The following is a 20,437-nucleotide window of genomic DNA, read 5'->3' as shown; positions in this document are numbered from 1 at the left end:
CCTCTTTCTGAGTCAAGTAAAATCCATCTTTCTGAAGTCCAACCTTAAAGTCTGAGTCCTCACTTGTTTTCACCCTCATGTAATCCAAAATTTGAGGATAGCATAATCGCTGCTCAATGATTTCCTCCCTGTTGGTAAGAAATAGATCCTAGATTGCAGATCCTTTCGTTCACTCATCTACCTTTTCAAAGATAAAGTTGTCTGTAAGAGAAGATAAGAATTTTCTGGACCCATTATTTTGACCTGAGAGAGATTCCCAACAAATATCTGGACAGTTAAAATCTCCCATGATCACTATGTCGTACTTTTTTTGAGAACAGAGATATCTGATGTAAAAAGAGTTGATCCATATCTTCAGTCTGTCCAGGTGGCCTATAGTAAACACCTACAATAGTGTCCTTTCTGTTCTTCTCTCCTTGTGTTCTTAGCTAAACAGTTTCTGCAGAGTTACCAGTCTCTGAAACTTTAATCTCTGTGGAGATATGTGTTTTCCTAACATACAATCTATATTAACAAACAACTCAATAACACTGAATCAGAAAATGAACATGAACTGTGAATCTTGACTGATTTCAGCAGTGATATTAGAGGTTCCAGAACTGTAAGAGTTTATCAGACTTCTGTTAGACTAATGTGAACGGAGATTTTTCCATTATACAACATGGACATATTATATGGGCAGAGATTGAAAATATGTTTGATTAGATATCAATTTTGGAGATTTTCATAAATATATACAGGGGATCCCCCACCTAATGGATATACTAATTATCACAAATGGGAGACAGAATGTATTTCACTCTCTGTTACACTCACAAATAATCCTCTCTTCTGGCCTAAATATCTCTTCCCTATAATCCTTAGAGGAAAGATGGTGTTTACTAATGTAGTTCTTTTTGCGATGATGTAATAATTATGCTATGCACTTAGTCACATTTATTTTTTTCATGGAATTATTTTAAAGTATTTACAATAAAGTAATATTTTTATAGCATCACTCTATAGATACAGTATATAATATTCATTCTGTTTTAAAGGGAATCTGTCAGTAGGATCAACCCTCCCAAGCAGTCTACATGGGCATGCAGATCAAAGAACGTTTAATAAAATGATACCTTGATATCTGTGATCTGATGTTTTATTTCAGAGTACTACCACATTTTTCCTAATATGTTAATAAGCTCTTGAGATCTAAGGCTATGTGCCCATGTTGCGTGTTAAAACGCACACTAAAAACCAGACTCCTTCCCAGAAATCGCGCGTTTTTTTCCGCGCGATTTCACCGCGATTTTACCACGATTCTGTTCGTGATTTTGCTGCGATTTTCTCAAGCACTTTCCAAGCGATTTGAAACATCGCTTGGAAAGTGATTGACAGGTTGGTCACACTCGTCAAACATAGTGTTTGACAGGTGTGAGCAGCTTTTTACTATTGAGGCCGCCTATGCGGCATCAATAGTAAAAGATAGAATGTTAAAAATGATAAAAAAAAAAAAAAAAAAAAAAAAATCGGGGTATATTTACCTTCCGACATCCCGCGCTGCCATCCCGGGCCTCAGCGTTCCCAGCGATGCCTTGCGAGACCTGTGATGACGTTGGTCTCGCGAGACCGCTAGAGTCACGCGAGACTACGTCATCACAGGACCTTGCCGCAAGGCATTACTTGGAACGCTGTGGCCCGGGATGGCAGCGCGGAACGTCGGAAGGTAAATATACCCCGATTTTTAATTCTTTTTTTTTACAGGGGTATGGTACCCAGGGCCTGGAGGACAGTCTCCTCTCTTCCACACCGTGGGTACCAACCGCACATGAGACGCTTAACTTCCCGCATGGTGGGCATAGCCACATGCGGGAAGTAAGCGATTCTCATGCATTCCTATGGGTGCGGAATCGCGGCAATTCTTTGCGATTCCTCACAAAAGAATGACCATGCTGCAATTATTTCCGTGATGCGTTTCCACAGCGGAAAAAAGCGCAGCATTAGCACAGCATGTGAGGAATGCCATAGGAATGCATGGGGTGCGTTCTGTACACGATTATTAAATGTTTTTGCAGCGTTTTTGCCCCGAAAATCGCATCGTGGGCACATAGCCTAAAGGCCAAGCACAGATCTCCCTGAAAATCTGTCTTCAGGGCTTATTTTAACTGTGAGAATGTTACCAGTGTGAGACATGTGATGACTGACAATCTATTCTCCTGATCTACGCATCTCACACTGGTAATGCCCCCTTTCATTTAAAATATGCTTTGGAGGCAGATTCTCAAGCAGAGCTACGTCCGGCCCATAGATTTTAACAGCGCTTTTATACATTAAGAATACCATGTTTATTTGGGGGAATAAGAAATCGGATCACAGATATCAAGGTCTAAAGCCCCCATTACACACTGCGATATCGCTAGCAATATCGCTGTAAAGTCACCGATTTTGTGACGTTGCAGCGATATTGCTAGTGATATCGCTGCATGTGATACTTACCTCCGACCGGCTCCCCCGCTGGTTATCGCTGGTCGCGCGAGAAGCTCCTGGACCATTCCTCGTCGGTCACTTCCTGCGGCGCTTCCTGTGGCGCCGACGAGTGACATGTGGACGTGGGCGGGAGGACGCAGGATCGCCGCATCTGACAGGTAAGTAGCGATCCCCGTCCCCAGCGATGTCGCTGGTGAGATCTGCCTGAGTGGCAGCTCACTAGCGACCACCTAGCGATGCACCATCGATCCTGACTGCGTCATATCGCTGGTCGGGATCGCTGGTGCATCGCTAGGTGTAACGGTACCCTAATTCTACTCAACTTTCTATGACCTACATGCCCATTTAGACTATTTAGGAGGGTTAATCCTAAAGGTACTGTCACACTTAGCGATGCACCAGCGATCCCGACCAGCGATATGACGCAGTCAGGATCGCTGGTGCATCGCTAGGTGGTCGCTAGTGAGCTGCCACTCAGGCGATCCTGATGTCGCGAGGCGATCTTGATGTCCTCCCGCCCGCAATATCGCTATAACGTCACAAAAAACAGTGACGTTATAGCGATATTGCTAGCGATATCGCTTAGTGTGACAGGCCCTTAAGGAATCACAAAAAAATAGAGCCTCTTATTGAGAACCTCTTACTGATAAATCTCATGGGGTAGAATTTCTTCAGCTGTGATGACAAAATTACACGTAGACATTAGTCATCAATATTATTGTGAACTACAGGGAACGGATTTATGAAAGTTATCTAACAAATATCTTTAATGGCCAAAACAGCCAATCATTAGTGCATCTTTTATTTTACCATATCTGTTAAAAATGAAAGTTGAGCTCCAATTGGTTACTACAAACACCAAAAATACTTATTCTATTAAAAGATTTTGATAAATGAACTATGTACTCTTTTCATGTACTTTGTTACTTTGGCATTTTGATTCATTATTTTTATTACTAACATGTCATTGTAAGCAATTGTTCCACATTGTATAATATCTTTCCTTGGTGAATAAACAAGGTATTAGCTGCAAATTGTCTAAAATTGTTTAGGTCAGGTTAAGATATTTATAATAACCGATTTTATTCTAAATTGGTATGAATTCTTAAATTGTAAAATATATGCATCGATTCAACTAAAATACATGTTTGTAATTTTAATTTTTTTTTTAGTTTTTTTTTAGTATAGCAGATACTGGAATTTAGTAAGTAAATACAATTAGCATTTAAGTGCTGGTTTCAAAATGAATTTAAAACATTATCAAATTGCAATGTTTCTTGGTGTAACTGCAATTAAGCATCACAACCTCTGCTCAATTAATCCTAGTGACCAATTACCATCTGCTTTCCTGGTGTGCTTCCATGATAATCAGATATGCACTCTACACAATTAGCAAGACATAGCACCCATGTTCAATCTAAAATGTTATTTTATTATGAAAAGATTTCATCTGCACTCTCGCCCCACAGCTGCCAACGTGTCCACAAGACTTATTTGTAGTTCTGGAACAGCTAATTGAAATTGTATTACAATAATGGAGAGGACACCCTTTAACATTAAATCACTGTAGCAGGAGATTTTACAAATTAGCCTGTGGATGCGGCCCTAGCTGGAATCACATCCTACATAATATAATGTAATCTTTCATATTAACAGCGACAGCACTGTTACAAAAGATTTACGGCTACAGACAATTAGGTTTTTCAAGTCATTTTATTTTTGCCTAGCACACTGTTAAAGTGTGAATGCTATTATGTGAAAATTCTGCCTTTGAGCAGACCTTTTTCCTCAAATGCCGATAAAAACTTCTTATTGCTGTATGTAGATTACTTTCTGTTTTCGCCACTGAAAACCAATGCTGAATCTGTTGTGTGGTTCCAACGTGTTTTGAGCCCAAGAGGCTAGTTTCACACTAGCGTTCTTGGGCGCAGCGCAGGGCTGCAGATAAGCCCCACCCCCAGCCATGCCCCCTCCAGTCAGTTCCTCCTCTGATCGCATGACGCTGCATGCGATCAGTGTACCCTATATGGGTACGCTGGTCGTGCGCTGACCGTGCGCTGGTATATTTTTGCCGGCGCTGCGCCAGGGCACAAATATGCAACACAGCGCGTTTTTGTGCGCTGGGCACAGCGCCAAAAGGGCGCAGTGCCAGCAAAATCATACCAGCGCACGACCAGCGTACCCAACGCTAAATATAGGGTACACTGATCGCATGCAGCGTCATTTGATCAGAGGAGGAACTGACTGGAGGGCGCGCAACCGAGGGCGGGGCTTTAGCAGTGGCCCTGCGCTGCACCCGAGAACGCTAGTGTGAAACTAGCCAGAAATAGCAAAAACAAAGAGGTGATCATACTATACGATAGGATATGATTCCATAGGTTGTAGAGCAATAGGGAGATTGTTTTCATGTTCAGCACAAAGCTTCTCAGCAGTGCAAAATAAAAGACAAAAGTACTAACCAGTCCAAGCTTTACAAATGCCTTTGATTTTGACCAAGTCTTGATTGTTGTACTTTAATCACTGGTATAATACGGCTTAGCACAATCTCTGTGATGTACAAAAGTGTAACATAGCACATATACAGGGCCCTACAGTATCTTCATATGCCTCCAATTTTATATAAAGGCACATGGAGATTAAAGGCTAGCATATAACAAATATCTTACTGTCCCTTTCAACAAAATGGTAGGACTGCCATAGGAAATAGAGATCCACTCCGTGGACACAGCCCATTCATCCACTATATGGTCGTTGGCTGACCATTTATAGATGTCATGTATCACTAAATTTTTTCTACCATTGCCTACGTGGACAGACGTAGCTCCCCAGCAGGCTGTACGCCAGGAGTTAGACAAGTCAAATAACAGCTTTTGGGATCATACAGACGCCTGCATAAAGTGGACGTGTGCTATCCTATTTTTGATCGGACAGCACACTGATCCATGCTATTCAATAGGATTCTTCAGATGAACAGTTTTTCTTTCAGCTGACTGTCCGTAAGAAAAAAATCACAGCAGATATCCAAGAGTTTCTTCTTAGTCTGGGATGAGACTCACCCACTGAAGTCTATGGGTTTGTAAAAAAAAAAAAAAAAAAAAAAAAAAGATTGCATCCCTCACGGACCATCCAAGTGGCTTTCAATTTTTATGGATACATTTCTATTATAAGCTAAGGAAACTGCATTCGATCATGTGCACTTTTTAATGTTTTAATGTAATTGTATGAAAATGGATCACACAGAGGCGTCACACAGACATCACACGGATGTTACGCGGACTTAGAAAATGGACATACAGGTGGCACATGGATGAAAATCTGGTCACAGTTAGAAAAAATTTTTGTGACTTTTCTGGATGAAGCAAATGAGACAAATCCTACCTGAGGAGGCGAGTCCTTTGCAGATATCTTTCAAAATGTTATGATCTGTGGACTTTGTGAAATGAAAACTGTACAGAGGTTTTCCCAGAGCAAGAGATAATTCCTGGATGGTAGACTTTTTTCCAGAGGCCTAACAAGCAATGAAGAAAGTAAGGAAAACATCATTTTTTCATGCTGTGAAGCCTATACTTTGTTTGAAGATTTACTGAAATCTAGATTACTTTTAAACAACAAGATATCCAACGAGGCTAACAAAATTATGCCATGAAAAATAGCCTTTATTAATGCATATGTGCAAAAGCACCATAAAAACCATAAAAAGAGATACTAGTCCACTTGGCCCCACAGAGGTATACATAGATCATCTGCCACGTGACTAACAAGCATCAAGAGGAGCATACATTGTAAGCGATAAATTCATATAGTATAGTAACTGTGCAGACAATATATATATATTGTGCTTCTAATTGTGCTTGATACACAAAGCACTAAACAGTTGAAAAAATATACAGCAATGTGCTTGTAAGTGGTATATGATAGTGAAAAAATATAAAGTCCTATGCATCTTATAACTTGACCAGTAGGATAGTATATATTCTATGTCACACATATGTGGCCCACAGTGCTAAAAAGTTCAGCACATGAATGTGAATAACACACAGTCCCTCTAAACAGGGAACCAGATCATATAAAGCCACCAAGCTATGAACACAGTATCTTTGTCCCAGGGGGATAACTTACCCCCCTGGGATGAAGCAATAGCGAAACGCGCGTCGGGGATCTGCACCTCACAAGGTGGTATACATTTTATGCACTCTGCACTTTATGGTCAAGTCTAGATACTGTGTTCATAGCTTGGTGGCTCCATATGTTATGTCAGCTGATAGTACGCACTATCATTGATCTCTATGGTGATATCTTTCTATTTGTGCCTTGCACCTTGCAACATACAACTTTTATGTGCATACCTTTATATGATCTGGTTCCCTGTTTAGAGGGACTGTGTGTTATTCACATATTCATGTGCTGAACTTTTTAGCACTGTGCAAGTTCTCCCACTTAAACAGATGAGAGAGGCCTGTAATTGACATCACAGGTAGACCACAACTATGAGAGTCAAAATGAGAAAACAAATCCAGAAAATCACCTTGTCTGATTTGGCAAGATTTCTTTTTCAAATTATGGTGGAAAATAAGTATTTTGTCATTAACAAAAGTTCATCTCAAAATTTTATTATATATCCTTTGTTGGCAATGACAGAGGTCAAATGTTTTCTGCAAGTCTTCAAAAGGTTGGCACACACTGTTGGTGGTATGTTGGCTCATTCCACCATGCAGATCTTCTCTAGAGCAGAGATGTTTTGGGCCTGTCACTTGGCAACACGGACTTTCAAATCTCTCCCAAATTTTCTAAGGCGTTTAGATCTTGAGACTGACTAGGCCACTCAAGGAGCTTCATATGCTTCTTACGAAGCCACTCCTTCGTTGCCCTGATGGTGTGCTTGGGATCATTATCATGCTGAAAGACCCATCCACGTTTCCTCTTCAATGCCCTTGCTGATGGAAGGAGGTTTGGACTCAAAATCTCACAATACATGGCCCCATCCATTCTTTCATGTACACAGATCAGTCGTCCAGGTAACTTTGCAGAGAAACAGCCCCAAAGCATGATGTTGTCACCCCCATGCTTCACAGTAGGTATAGTGTTCTTTGGATGCAACTCCGCATTCTGTCTCATCCAAACACGACAAGTTTTGTTTCTACCAAACAGTTCTACTTTGGTTCCATCAGACTATATGACATTCTCCCAATATTCTTCTGGATAATCCAAATGCTCTCTAGCAAACTTCAGACGGGCCTGGACATGTACTGACTTAAGCAGGGGGACACGTCTGGCACTGCAGGTTCTGAGTCCCTGACGGCGTAGTGTGTTGCTGATGGTAGCTTTTGTTACGGTGGTCCCAGCTCTATGCAAGTCATTCACTAGGTCCCCCATGTGGTTCTGGGATTTTTGTTCACCGTTCTAGTGATCATTTTGACCCCATAGGGTGAGAACTTGCATGGAGCCCCATTTCGAGGGAGATTATCAGTGGTCTTATATGTCTTATAGCAGCAAATGAGATAAAATATAACTTTTAATACAACAAATTAAAAGTACCAAAAAATAATAATGTCACCCACAAGTGAATTTAAAATGAGATGCAAAATAAATGGGTGATCCTCAAAGGATAATTGCAAGCACCCAAATGCATCACATAGGGATATAGAATGTAACTGATAAATCAGAAAGCAAACTATATAATGGATACAGCATAAATAAAAAATTAGCACAATGCTATAGCCAATTGCACATGTATGCACATATATATTTCATAGGCCAGACCAAGAGGTTCATAGCCTTCCATAAACGAGATTTAAAAAAAAAGAACAATCTCACAGGTTTATGCAGACGGTCAGGAGTCACCAGGGATACTCTGTATACCTACAGGAAGGTAGCGATGGGAAGACAATACCCTGTCAATTCCCTTACATGCTAACCATTAACTGATCCCCAGGCTCCTGCACTTACAAGGGCAGTCCACAGCTAGCCCTATATTGCACATGCCCTGCACTTTCCCTATAATGCGTGATGCGTTTGGGTGCTTGCAATTATCCTTTGAGGATCACCCATTTATTTTGCATCTCATTTTAAATTCACTTGTGGGTGACATTATTATTTTTTGGTACTTTTAATTTGTTGTATTAAAAGTTATATTTTATCTCATTTGCTGCTATATACTGTAATTTGGATGAGAAATATTTGTCATTTCGGACTGATATTGGCATTTTTTGCTGTATTTGTCTTCCATTTTCTTATTATTGCTCCCACAGTTAATTTCATCAGACCAAGCTGCTTGCCTATTGCAGATTCAGTCTTGAATCTTGTAGCCCTGGTGCAGGGCTACAACTTTGTTTCTGGTGTCCTTCAACAGCTCTTTGGTCTTCACTATAGTGGAGTTTGGAGTGTGACTGTTTGAGGTTGTGGACAGGTGTCTTTTATACTCATAACAAGTTCAAACAGGTGTCATTACTGCAGGTAATGAGTGGAGGACAGAGGAGCCTCTTAAAGAATAACTTACAGGTCTGAGAGAGCCAGAAATCTTGCACGTTTTTAGGTGACCAAATACTTATGCTCCACCATAATTTGCAAAATATATCTTGCCAAATCAGACAAGTTGATTTTCTGGATTTGTTTTCTCATTTTGACTCTCATAGTTGTGGTCTACCTATTATGTCAATTACAGGCCTCTCTAATCTTCTTAAGTGGGAGAACTTGCACAATTGGTGGCTGACTAAATACTTTTTTCCCCCACTGTGTATATATACAGGGTTAGCCATTTATATAGATACACCAAAATAAAATGGGAATGGCTGGTGATGTCAACTTCCTGTTTGTGGCACATTAGTATATGGGAGGGGAAAAACTTTTCAAGATGGGTGGTGACCATGGCAGCCATTTTGAAGTTGGTCATTTTGGATGAAACTTTATTTTTTTCAATGGGAAGAGGGTCATGTGACACATGAAACTTATTGATAATTTTACAAGATAAACAATGGTGTGCTTGGTTTTAATGTAGCTTTATTCTTTCATGAGTTTTTTACAAGTTTCTCTTTGTTTACAGCCATTGACATGTCGCAGAGGTTAACATGTGGATGCGGATAGAAATTGTGTTGATGTCTGGTGAATACAGTACCCGCTTCTTTGCAGCAGATTTCAATGCAACACACCCTATGCAAGAAAACTGTCGCCATTCCCATTTTATTTAGGTGTGTCGATATAAATGGCCCACTCAAAAAAGTTTGCCTCATCACTGAACATAATGTTCTGTGTAAACTGAGGGTCCTGTTCCAATTTTTGTTTTGCCCATTCTGCAAATTCAGCGCGCCGATCTGGGTCAACAACTATTCCCATTTTATTTAGGTGTATCCATATAAATGGCCCACCCTGTGTATATACATACTGCTCAAAAAATAAAGGGAACACTCAAATAACATATCCTAGATCTGAATGAAATATTCTCATTGAATACTTTGTTCTGTACAAAGTTGAATGTGCTGACAAAATCACACAAAAATCATCAATGGAAATCAAATTTATTAACCAGTAGCGGCCTGGATTTGGAGTCACACACAAAATTAAAGTGGAATGTAATGTCCTTAAAACAAGTCAAAATGAGGCTCAGGGCTCAGTATTGTGTGTGGCCTCCACGTGCCTGTATGACTTCAGTACTATACAATGCCTGGGCATGCTCCTGATGAGGCGGCGGATGGTCTCCTGAAGGATCTCCTTCCAGACCTAGACTAAACCGCACCAGCATATGGTCTCACAAGGAGTCTGAGGATCTCATCTTGGTACCTAATGGCAGTCAGGCTACCTCTGGTGAGCACATGGAGGGCTGTGTGGCCCTCCAAAGAAATGCCACTCCACACCATTACTGACCCACTGCCAAACCGGTCATGCTGAAGGATGTAGCAGGCAGCAGATTGTTCTCCACGGTGTCTCCAGACTCTGTCACGTCTGTCATATGTGCTCAGTGTGAACCTGCTTTCATCTGTGAAGAGCACAGTGGCGAATTTGCCAATCCTGATGTTCTGTGACAAATGCTAAGCATCCTGCACGGTGTTGGGCTGTGAGCAAAACCCCCATCTGTGGACATTGAGCCCTCAGAACATCCTCATGGAGTCAGTTTCTAACTGTTTGTGCAGACACATGCACATTTGTGGCCTGCTGGAGGTCATTTTGCAGGGCTCTGGCAGGGTTCCTCCTGTTCCTCCTTGCATAAAGGCGAAGGTAGCGGTCCTGCTGCTGGGCTTTTGCCCTCTTACGGCCCCCTCCACATCTCCTGGTGTACTGGCCTGTCTCCTGGTAGTGCCTCCAGCCTCTGGACACTTTGCTGACAGACACAGCAAACCTTCTTGCCACAGCTCGCATTGATGTGACAACCTGGAGGAGCTGCACTACCTGAGCCACTTGTGTGGGTTGTAGAGTCCGTCTCATGCTACCACGAGTGTGAAAGCACAACCAACATTCAAAAGTGACCAAAACATCAGCCAAAAAGCATTGGTACTGAGATGTCATCTGTGGTCCCCATCTGCATAACTACTCCTTTATTGAGTGTGTCTTGATAATTGCCAATAATTTCCATCAGTTGTCTATTCCATTTGCAAATCAGCATGTGAAATTGATTGTCAGTGTTGCTTCCTAAGGCCTCTTTCACACTTCAGTTTTTTGCATCAGTCCAAATCCGCCAAAAGGACGGATGCTGGATCCGTTGTAGAACTGATGACAACGGATGCCACCCATCCGTTTTTTTGACGGATCCGCAAAATGAAGAATTTTAAAGGAATCGCAGCCTGGAAAAGGAGAGAGAGAGAGAAGAGAGAGAAGAGAGAGAAGAGAGAGAAGAGAGAGAAGAGAGAGAAGAGAGAGAAGAGCGAGAAGAGCGAGAAGAGAATTTTTTTTTTTTTTTTTTGTCCGGCACCCAGAAAGAATTTCGGGTTAAATGAGTGTCTGGAGGATCCGCCAGAAAAAAAAACGTTGCAAGCTCCGTTTTGAAATCTTTGAGGATGGTGACGGACAGAAACTTTTGGCGGATCCTCAAAAAAAACGGATGCAACGGACAGCAATCCGTCACAATCCGCCATTAATGCAAGTCAATGGGGAAAAAACGGATCCTCAAAAAAAAAAATGAGGATCCGTTTTTTTTCAAAACCTGGCGGATTGTGACTGATTGTAAAAAACGGAAGTGTGAAAGAGGCCTAAGTGGACAGTTTGATTTCACAGGAGTTTGATTTACTTGGAGTTATATTCTGTTGTTTAAGTGTTCCCTTTATTTTTTTGAGCAGTGTATATAGTATGTCCGTAAAGTCATGGTGCACTTTTGACCAGTCACAGGAAAGTATACAAATTTATCATGATCCCCGGATCTGACGCCCTTAGACGTTTACTTTTGGGGTTATGTGAAGCAACATGTGTACATTGAACATATCAACGACAATCACTTAAAACAGAGACTCACAGACGTTATTCACTCTGTTACACCAGACATCCTTACCCGTGTGTGGCAAGAACTTCACTATCGTTTGGAAGTGTGTAGGGCAACAAATGGAGCCCACATGGAACTGCAGTGAATAGGTATGAAACTGGGAGAGTATTTCTTTTATTTGGAGCAGATTTCATATTTCTATTGTTTTTTGTTGCTTTCCAGTGACTGGTCAAAAGTGCACCATGACTTTACGGACACACACTATATTAAAAAAAAAGTTTATTTTCAGAAAATCTTACCTGTGGCCCTACACACATTGCATCAATTCCAGCTGTCATTGCACCAATAATACTCAGAAAGATGCGTTCAGTTAGTGGTGTGATGAACATATGCTCAGCTGAACCTTGGTACTCATAACCATAGTGAAGTTTAGAATCCCCAATCTGTAAGAGTATATTAGAAATTAGAAAAAAATAAAAAATGTTTGACAGAAAATAAATACAAGTTGTATGATACATAATTTATATTAAAAAAGCAAGCATGAATCCTCTTTTATCATCAAATGAGAGCTTTAGATAACTTATGGATTTGAGAAACAGAAACGTATGCTTCCATACATGCACTCACATGTTTCAATTTAAACACAAGTGATAAATACTTTTGGTCGGCAGACTTTCTTGAGAACTACTAATTGTTGACAGTGTGCATAGAGGAATTATAGTCCTGAGTCAGTACTTTGGTACGGCGAGATTACATCGCTCTATCTAAATGCTGATACATTTATTTTTATTTTAGAACATTCCTGTCAGTAATAGGAGTTGGTGATTGGAGAGTTTTTCTGGAGATTTCTGAGTGGAATTGGTTTGAATGATTATCACATTTGGCTTACCCTTCCTATATCTCCCCTGTTTCCCACTCTGTTTTTTTGTGAGTGTATTTGTATCATTGTAGTTTTCTTTTATCCCTGTCCATTTACCCCTGTCTGTCTACAGTAGTTAGCATTTTCCTATACACTTCGGCCTCTCACCTCCTTAGGTGGAGGAGGGATTAGATAAGGGTTAAGTTAGGAGCATAGCTGTAATCCGGGAGACAGAGATAGTCTAGGGTGCCCCTAGTTCGAGGGATAGTAACAAGGGACTGTGGGAACCTATTCTATGTGACAATTCCCTGTTCAAGTTAATTTTCTAAGTCCACCCCTTTACTATTTGTATGTCATCACACCTAACTAAAACTTCCCATCCTATGTAAAGTAGATCTCCAGACCAAGAATAAAAATACACTAAATCGGCCATTTATAGTAACTGGAGTAAATGAAGGCCATAGCCTTTAGATTTTTGGTACTTAAAGTAACTATCAGAGAACCCATCATTCTCAATGTGCAGAAATCTTTACAGTGTGAGACATAACATCAAACGGAACTGACCTGATATAAGGTGTTGTACCAAGACACATGCCATTTACTTCTTGTGCAGACAATGCAGAGTATATTGCAGGAGAGTAAAAGACATACACAATTGTGGCACCCCTGAGGGTTCAGTCGCCACAGAGGTACTGCACCTCCTCCTGAGGTGTGGTACCCCACCATCCAGGTAAGGTGGAGACACCTGACCACACTCCAACACCTGCATCCCACACAACATAGTAGTGTTGCAAAGCACCCTTTGGTGGCTCCCTGCTTGGAACATGAAGAGTGCTGGGAGGTGGGTGGAGCTTAGTCTGCACCAAAAGAGTGGGAAGAGATTAGGATTTGGTCAGTCTGTCACAGGAGACGGTGAGATGAGATCCCAGGAGAGGGATGGATGAAGGGAGTGCTGCAGCAGACCTCAGTGACCTGGGTCTGCTGGCACAGGAATGAGAGATTCAGAAAGCCTAATTATCCATAAGAAAGAAGGATTTGTACGGAACGTAAGGAGGAAAGGAGGACTAAGGATAAGGGTTAGAGCAGAACCCTTCCCAATTTCACAGCACAAGGCCGGGGTCCGGTCCCCGAGGTTGTATGGATACTAATGGTCCTGCAGCAGACACCGGAGGAATAGAAGTTGTCACCACTTTATTCCCACACAAGACTTGGGGGCACAACAGCAACGTGAGTGAGTCAGGACTAGGTATCAAGGAGTCCCCGAAGCAGGCTCCAACTTACTGCCATACAAGTAGAGTTCATAGGAACATCAGAATGGAGGAACTCCAGTGTAACTGAGTACTGTGAGTACTTCACCATAGGCGCAAGAAGGGAGACGTTCCGAAAAGGCACATGTTGGCGGAGTGTTGGAACGGAGTGCTTCATCTAGCTTGGAGGTTGACTGAGCCCCTGACCCGGAGGACACGGCACGGATGCGGGCACCTGCATGCACAACAGACTGAGTAAAGCTTTGGAACTACATGCCCTGGTGTCCTCCGCTTATTCCTGCGCCAACACCCTCATCACTGCTACATCTCTGTGCCTGACACTGCACCATCTACATCTCTCCCCTATCTCTTCATCTACACTGCCCTGGGACTACTGGCCTACCTGTGGAGGGCCTCAACATCATTGCTGCACCACACCATCTGTCCCAGAGGATCTGTCTGCAGCGTCGGCTTAACATCTTCATTGCCGAACACCACAGGTGGCGTCACGAATCATTCATTCATAAACTTTAATCATCATCGAGTACCCCACAGCCCTGGGAGGGCGACCCATCTTGGTGTCATGAACAGGATGATGAAGCCCACCGGTGCCACCGGGTTCTGTGTGCCGAAGATTTATTGGACTTAAACATTGCTGAGAATGTGCAAAATAACCAAAATTATAGACTGTAAAATGGACTCTCAAAATGGCCACCGGTGCGGTGAAGAAGGGCGTGACAACATGGGTGGTCCTAAGAAAAGAGAGCAAACTGTCCTGGGCCTCCCCTGCCTAAACTTCTATGCTACAGCGACATGGCCCACCCCCAGAGGGGTTCGTATACTGGCCTGGTATGGAGTAGGAAGAAGACGCAGCCCCCAGAAGGAGGAGCGAAGCCCTGTGGCGGGAAAGGAGCTCGGGAAGGAGAGAGCACGCCAGGATGCCATGGTGGAAGGAGGACGGGGGCAAGGAGAACACGATGGAGAAAAACCATGTGCCCCCAGGCAGCTCCCACGGGGCATACGGCCGCTGCGATACCATCTGCAGAGCCCACCTCCACTGGATGCGGCCTGCCAGGAGGAGATACATGAGAGTCCCAGAGCAAGCTGAGGAGCAGGGGCTGAGATCTTACCCGGACCTGGCGTGGCTGCGCGGGTCCACCCCGGAGGCCTTGGCATCAGCCCAGACCCCACTACCGGCTCTTGACCAGACAGCCCTGGATGTTGCATCTGCCATTGTTGGCCACCCTGTACCCGCGCAGGAGCTGGAACATCCTCGGGAAGCACCAGGTATGGTCACTGCTCCTGCCATGATTCTGGTGTTAGGGACCGCGCCTGTGGACAGAAATGGTCCTATACTTGTTCCAACATTAAGCTGCAGCATTCCAATCGTACCGTGCCAGCCACAACAGACAGCAGCACCGCTAGCTGTCAGGCCACCTGAAACTGAAGTGCAACAGCCGTTGGTACCGACTGCAGCCCCTGTAGAACCCCAAACAGCAGTGACACCAGCTGCCACTCCATTCACACAGGCAGCCACCAACATCACTTCTTGGGAAAAGGAATACCTGCAATTTGTGAACAACCAACAGGAAGAGGAAAATCAGACGTTCTCCCCTGGAAGCAGCCAAAGAAATCAGCTTCCACCAACCCAGGAGGAGACCAACATTAAAGAACATTTCCCAAACAAATAATTGTTACCCAGGAGGGTATTGGCACCGTTGTGCCCCATTGTTTACAATTATGTTCCGGTTTTCTTTAGTTTGCCTAGTTGCGTTGGCAGCATTTATTATGAAAAATTGAACTGCAGTGATCATGAACCTGGAGTATATAGTTGCACCTCTTTAGGTGCCCTCTCTTGGTTTTACATAGGTCTTCTAAGAATAAAGACTACCTCACCTGGAGCATGGCTCCCACCTAAAGGACACTGCAAGAAATCCCGGCTGGTAGCGGTGTCCAGCACTTACAAGAATGATTGACGTTCTGATGTGAAGAGTTATATAATGTTCCTTATGAAAGTATTAATAGTTATAGAACAGCTTTTATATAGAATTTAATTGATAGTAATAACTATTAGGAATACAGAATTTAGATTTATGGTAATGTTTTAATAAAAAGATGAAAAATGTGAATAAAGATGAAGGGAAATGTGAAATGATAAAAGGTATTGAAATGGAGTGAGTTTACTTCCATAGCACTTTAAATTAGGTAACGTAACTTTAAGTTAAAGTAATATAATAAGTTATAGATAGTTAGTTAAATTGTTTGTAATGTTCAAGAGTCAGAGCCTCCCATATTGGGAAGTTTAGATAAGAATTGTTTATCAAGCATTTAAAAAATTTTTGTATGTTCCTTATTTTGTTTCACCTTTGTATCACTTGCAGCCCGCGGATGTGCTGTGTTTAACAGGGAGGGTATGTGGCGCCCCTGAGGGTTCAGTCACCACAGAGGTACTGCACCTCCTCCTGAGGTGTGGCAGCCCACCATCCAGGTAAGGTGGAGACACCTGACCACACTCCAACACCTGCATCCCACACAACATAGTAATGTAGCAAAGCACCCTTTGGTGGCTCCCTGCTTGGAACATGAAGAGTGCTGGGAAGTGGGTGGAGGTTAGTCTGCACCAAAAGAGTGGGAAGAGATTAGGATTTAGTCAGTCTGTCACAGGAGTCGGTGAGAGGAGATCACCGGAGAGGGATGGATGAAGGGAGTGCTGCAGCAGACCTCAGTGACCTGGGTCTGCTGGCACAGGAAGGAGAGATTCAGAAAGCCTAATTCTCCATAAGAAAGAAGGATTTGTACGGAACGTAAGGAGGAAAGGAGGACTAAGGATTAGGGTTAGAGCAGAACCCTTCCCAAGTTCACAGCTCAAGGCCGGGGTCCGGTCCCCAAGGTTGTATGGATACTAATGGTCCTGCAGCAGACACCGGAGGAGTAGAAGTTGTCACCACTTTATTCACACACAAGACTTGGGGGCACAACAGCAATGTTAGTGAGCCGGGACTAGGTAGCAAGAAGTCCCCGAAGCAGGCTACAGCTGTCTGCCATACAAGTAAAGTTCATAGGAACATCAGAAAGGAGGAACTCCAGTGTAACTGAGTACTGTGAGTACTTCACCATAGGCGCAAGAAGGGAGACGTTCCGAAAAGGCACATGTTGGCGGAGTGTTGGAACGGAGTGCTTCATCTAGCTTGGAGGTTGACTGAGCCCCTGACCTGGAGGACACGGCATGGATGCGGGCACCTGTATGCACAACAGACTGAGTAAAGCTTTGGAACTACATGCCCGGGTGTCCTCCGCTTATTCCTGCGCCAACACCCTCAGCACTGCTACATGTCTGTGCCTGAGACTGCACCATCTACGTCTCTCCCCTATCTCTTCATCTACACTGCCCTGGTACTACTGCCCTACCTGTGGAGGGCCACAACATCATTGCTGCACCACACCTCTGTCCCAGAGGATCTGTCTGCAGCGTCGGCTTAACATCTTCATTGCTGAACACCACAGGTGGCGTCACGAATCATTCACTCAAACTTTAATCATCATCCACACGTTCAACCATCCCCCTTTTACAATGTCGCAGCTGCCGTGACATCCCCCATTGAAGCCAACGGGCCCGGTACCGAGTACCCCACGGCCCTGGGAGAGGGCGTCGCACAATATTTTCGTAGGAGTAGTATATAAGCACAATATTCTGCTACAACTCACCTTTACAATTATATCTTTAGTGCTATCATCATGTTCATAAGACAGTACTGGGCTTTGTTTCCACACAGATGCTGCTCCAGACCGCATGTCCTTGATAACATCACGCTATAATTACAGGAAAAATATATCACTTTATGGTTATAATTCCAGAGTAATGGTTATTTTCCAACATTATTCTAAACAGTCATGAAAATCAGTTTCTCTGAGTCGCTTTACTGCAATCCACAATGACCTGGTAGGATACTAGAATCTTGGTCGCTTTATTATATGCATTTAGTAAAGATTGTTATGACATTTGTGTAAACCACTTTTATTTTCTATAAGTGATCATAGATAACCCTATATCATGCAGCGTGACAAAAGTATTTAATTTTTGGTAATGGTGTAGGTATTTTCGCAGTGTGTCTTTATTTCTTGCGACACAGCTTCTACATCATGGCCCCATGTATAAAACGGCTGTCTTCTACTTTAATCACCATCTACAAAAATGGTATAAGAAGCCCGTGTGTAATGGTGCACACTCGTATGTTGCAGAGATTTGACAAAAGAATTCATTAGATGAAGGTTTTTTTCCTGCAGCATATAAATGGATTTCACTAAGCTCCATTCAGACTAATGGCTCAGGAACACAAATTTCTGAAACAAATCTACCATGTACAAATTTACCATAAAGCCTCCGTCACACTAAGCGACGCACCAGCGATCCCGACAACGATATGACATGGTCAGGATCACTGGTGTGTCGCTACATGATCACTGGTGAGCTGTCAAACAGGCAGATCTCACCAGCGCTTAGGACCAGCGACGACGCGGGTAACAAGCGCACGCGTCGCTTAGTTACTCGCTGTGTACCCTGGATACCAGCGTGCTCGTGCTGGGAGCTGGTATCCAAGGCAAACAGCAGGTAACTAAGCACGCGGCGCTTAGTTACCCACTGTTTATCTTGGATACCAGCTCCCAGCGCGAGGACGCTGGTGTCCAGGGTACACAGCGGGTAACTAAGCAACGCGCGAGCTTAGTTACCCGATGTTTACCTTGGATACCAGCTCCCAGCATCTGCTTACAGCGCTGGGAGCTCGCTGATCGATGGTCTCCCGCTGCCACACGCAGCGATGCATGCTTGCCAGCGGGAGACCAACGATCAAAAAATGGCCTAGGACATTAGAGCACGATCAGCGATACCCAGCGGGGGGGCAGTCACTCATCCGTGTCACACACAGCGAGATCGCTGATGCGTCACTAAACTTGTGACTCGGCAGCGATCTCGATAGCGATCTCGCTTATTGTGACGGGGGCCTAGACTGGGTTCACATGTACTCTCTACATCAGAAGTGCTTCTAAAATATTCCATTCCAGATTCAGAAAATGCACAAAATTTTTTTTTGGTAGAAGGGCAGACACCGTCACCGAAATCTGATAGACACTATCATAATTTGTATGTCCATTCTAGTCAATTGACAATGTAGTCATGCTTCCAAGACTGTTATTGTCATTTTTTTCTGTTTCTATAATGAAACAGAAAATGAAAATATGATAGTAGATGTGAACAACTGGCCTCAAGTTGTTAGGGAAATGAGGGCTACATACTGCATATAAATTCCTGTAAACTCAACTAACATATGTGTTCTTTAACCCAGCAACAACTTGGGATGGATAAATCTGCCACTGGAGGATGCGTATTCTTTTCCACAAAGGATACATCCATCATCTCATGGGCACTAACCAGTGTACCCATAAGACTGCAGAGGGCGTTTGGCTGTAATACAACATTGTCCTCCTGTCACAACTGACAGCAGGGCCGGACTGGCCATCTGGCAATTCTGGCAAATGCCAGAAGGGCCTGTCTGGTCATGGGCTGCCTTGTCGGCTACATTGTTAACAGAATCGGTGTTCTCAAGACACTCATACTGTTAAGGGTTGTGACGGAGCACAAAGTCGCTGACTCCGTCACTTACCCAGCAGGCCACAGGTATCATCAGAAATATTGGTCTTGTAGTAAATCTTGCTTTCCTCCATCCAGGGTAAGATTAGTAATATATCCCATCAGGTGCTTAGGGACGGGGACAGAATGGGCCTGTGACATTTCAAATACCAGGGCTGAATTTCAACCCCAGTCTGTACCAGAGTCAGTGATTGAAGTTTACTCTGATCTTGGCTGTGTAGGATGCTCCCTTTGTCAGCCCATCAGGTGCTTTGATGACAGCTGCCAATGGGATTCCATGACTACCGAGGGTCTAAGAAAGGTCCACAGGTCTGATATAGATGAAAGCCTATTAGTCCATGCCAGAGTATAATAACATGCAACATTGCTTTGGAATACTGTTACAGAGCTTCATTTTTTTAGATAACTACTACAAAAAAAATAGAGTATAATAATGATTACCTGATATAGTAGTAGTAGGATGTGATTACTGAGGTTCAATACATCTTTTGCAGACAATGAAGGCTTGAAATCTAACCAGTCCTCCTCGTGTTCTTTTCCAAGGTTCAGATCTCCTGCTATGATAAGTACTCATAAAGTTATTACATACTAGATTATATATTGCGTAAGGCTATGTTCCCACGTTGCGTTTTTGCTGCACTATCTCATGCAAATTTTAAGTTGCGTTTCTCATGCACACACATTGTTTTTTTTCCTGACTGAATTGGAAAACTGCTGCATTTTGGGAAAAAAATTTTCACCCATAGAAAGAAATGAGTAAGTGCAAAAAAGGCAGCAAAAATGCAAGCATCTGGTTTGCTGCATTTTTGTTGCAG

The 20,437-nt window shown here is 43.1% G+C and overlaps 1 protein-coding gene across 1 annotated transcript in view; it reads right to left on the bottom strand.

The window, feature by feature from the left end:
* Positions 1-20,437, bottom strand: part of LOC141086031 (uncharacterized) — a 971,752-nt gene that overhangs the window by 691,047 nt on the left and 260,268 nt on the right. Inside the window, exons 38-41 of the mRNA XM_073571764.1 lie at positions 20,064-20,176; positions 17,681-17,785; positions 12,169-12,312; positions 5,845-5,974 (exon numbers count right to left, since the gene is read on the bottom strand). Of these exons, the coding sequence (XP_073427865.1) occupies positions 5,845-5,974; positions 12,169-12,312; positions 17,681-17,785; positions 20,064-20,176 (492 nt within the window). The remainder of the gene's footprint in view (positions 1-5,844; positions 5,975-12,168; positions 12,313-17,680; positions 17,786-20,063; positions 20,177-20,437) is intronic.

Source organism: Dendrobates tinctorius, unplaced genomic scaffold (genome assembly GCF_039654945.1).
Source record: "Dendrobates tinctorius isolate UK_male_01 unplaced genomic scaffold, ASM3965494v1 ptg000007l, whole genome shotgun sequence".
NCBI lineage: Eukaryota > Metazoa > Chordata > Amphibia > Anura > Dendrobatidae > Dendrobates > Dendrobates tinctorius.
The sequence above is the reverse complement of the archived record's forward strand: the minus strand, read 5'-3'. Positions and strand labels throughout refer to the sequence as shown.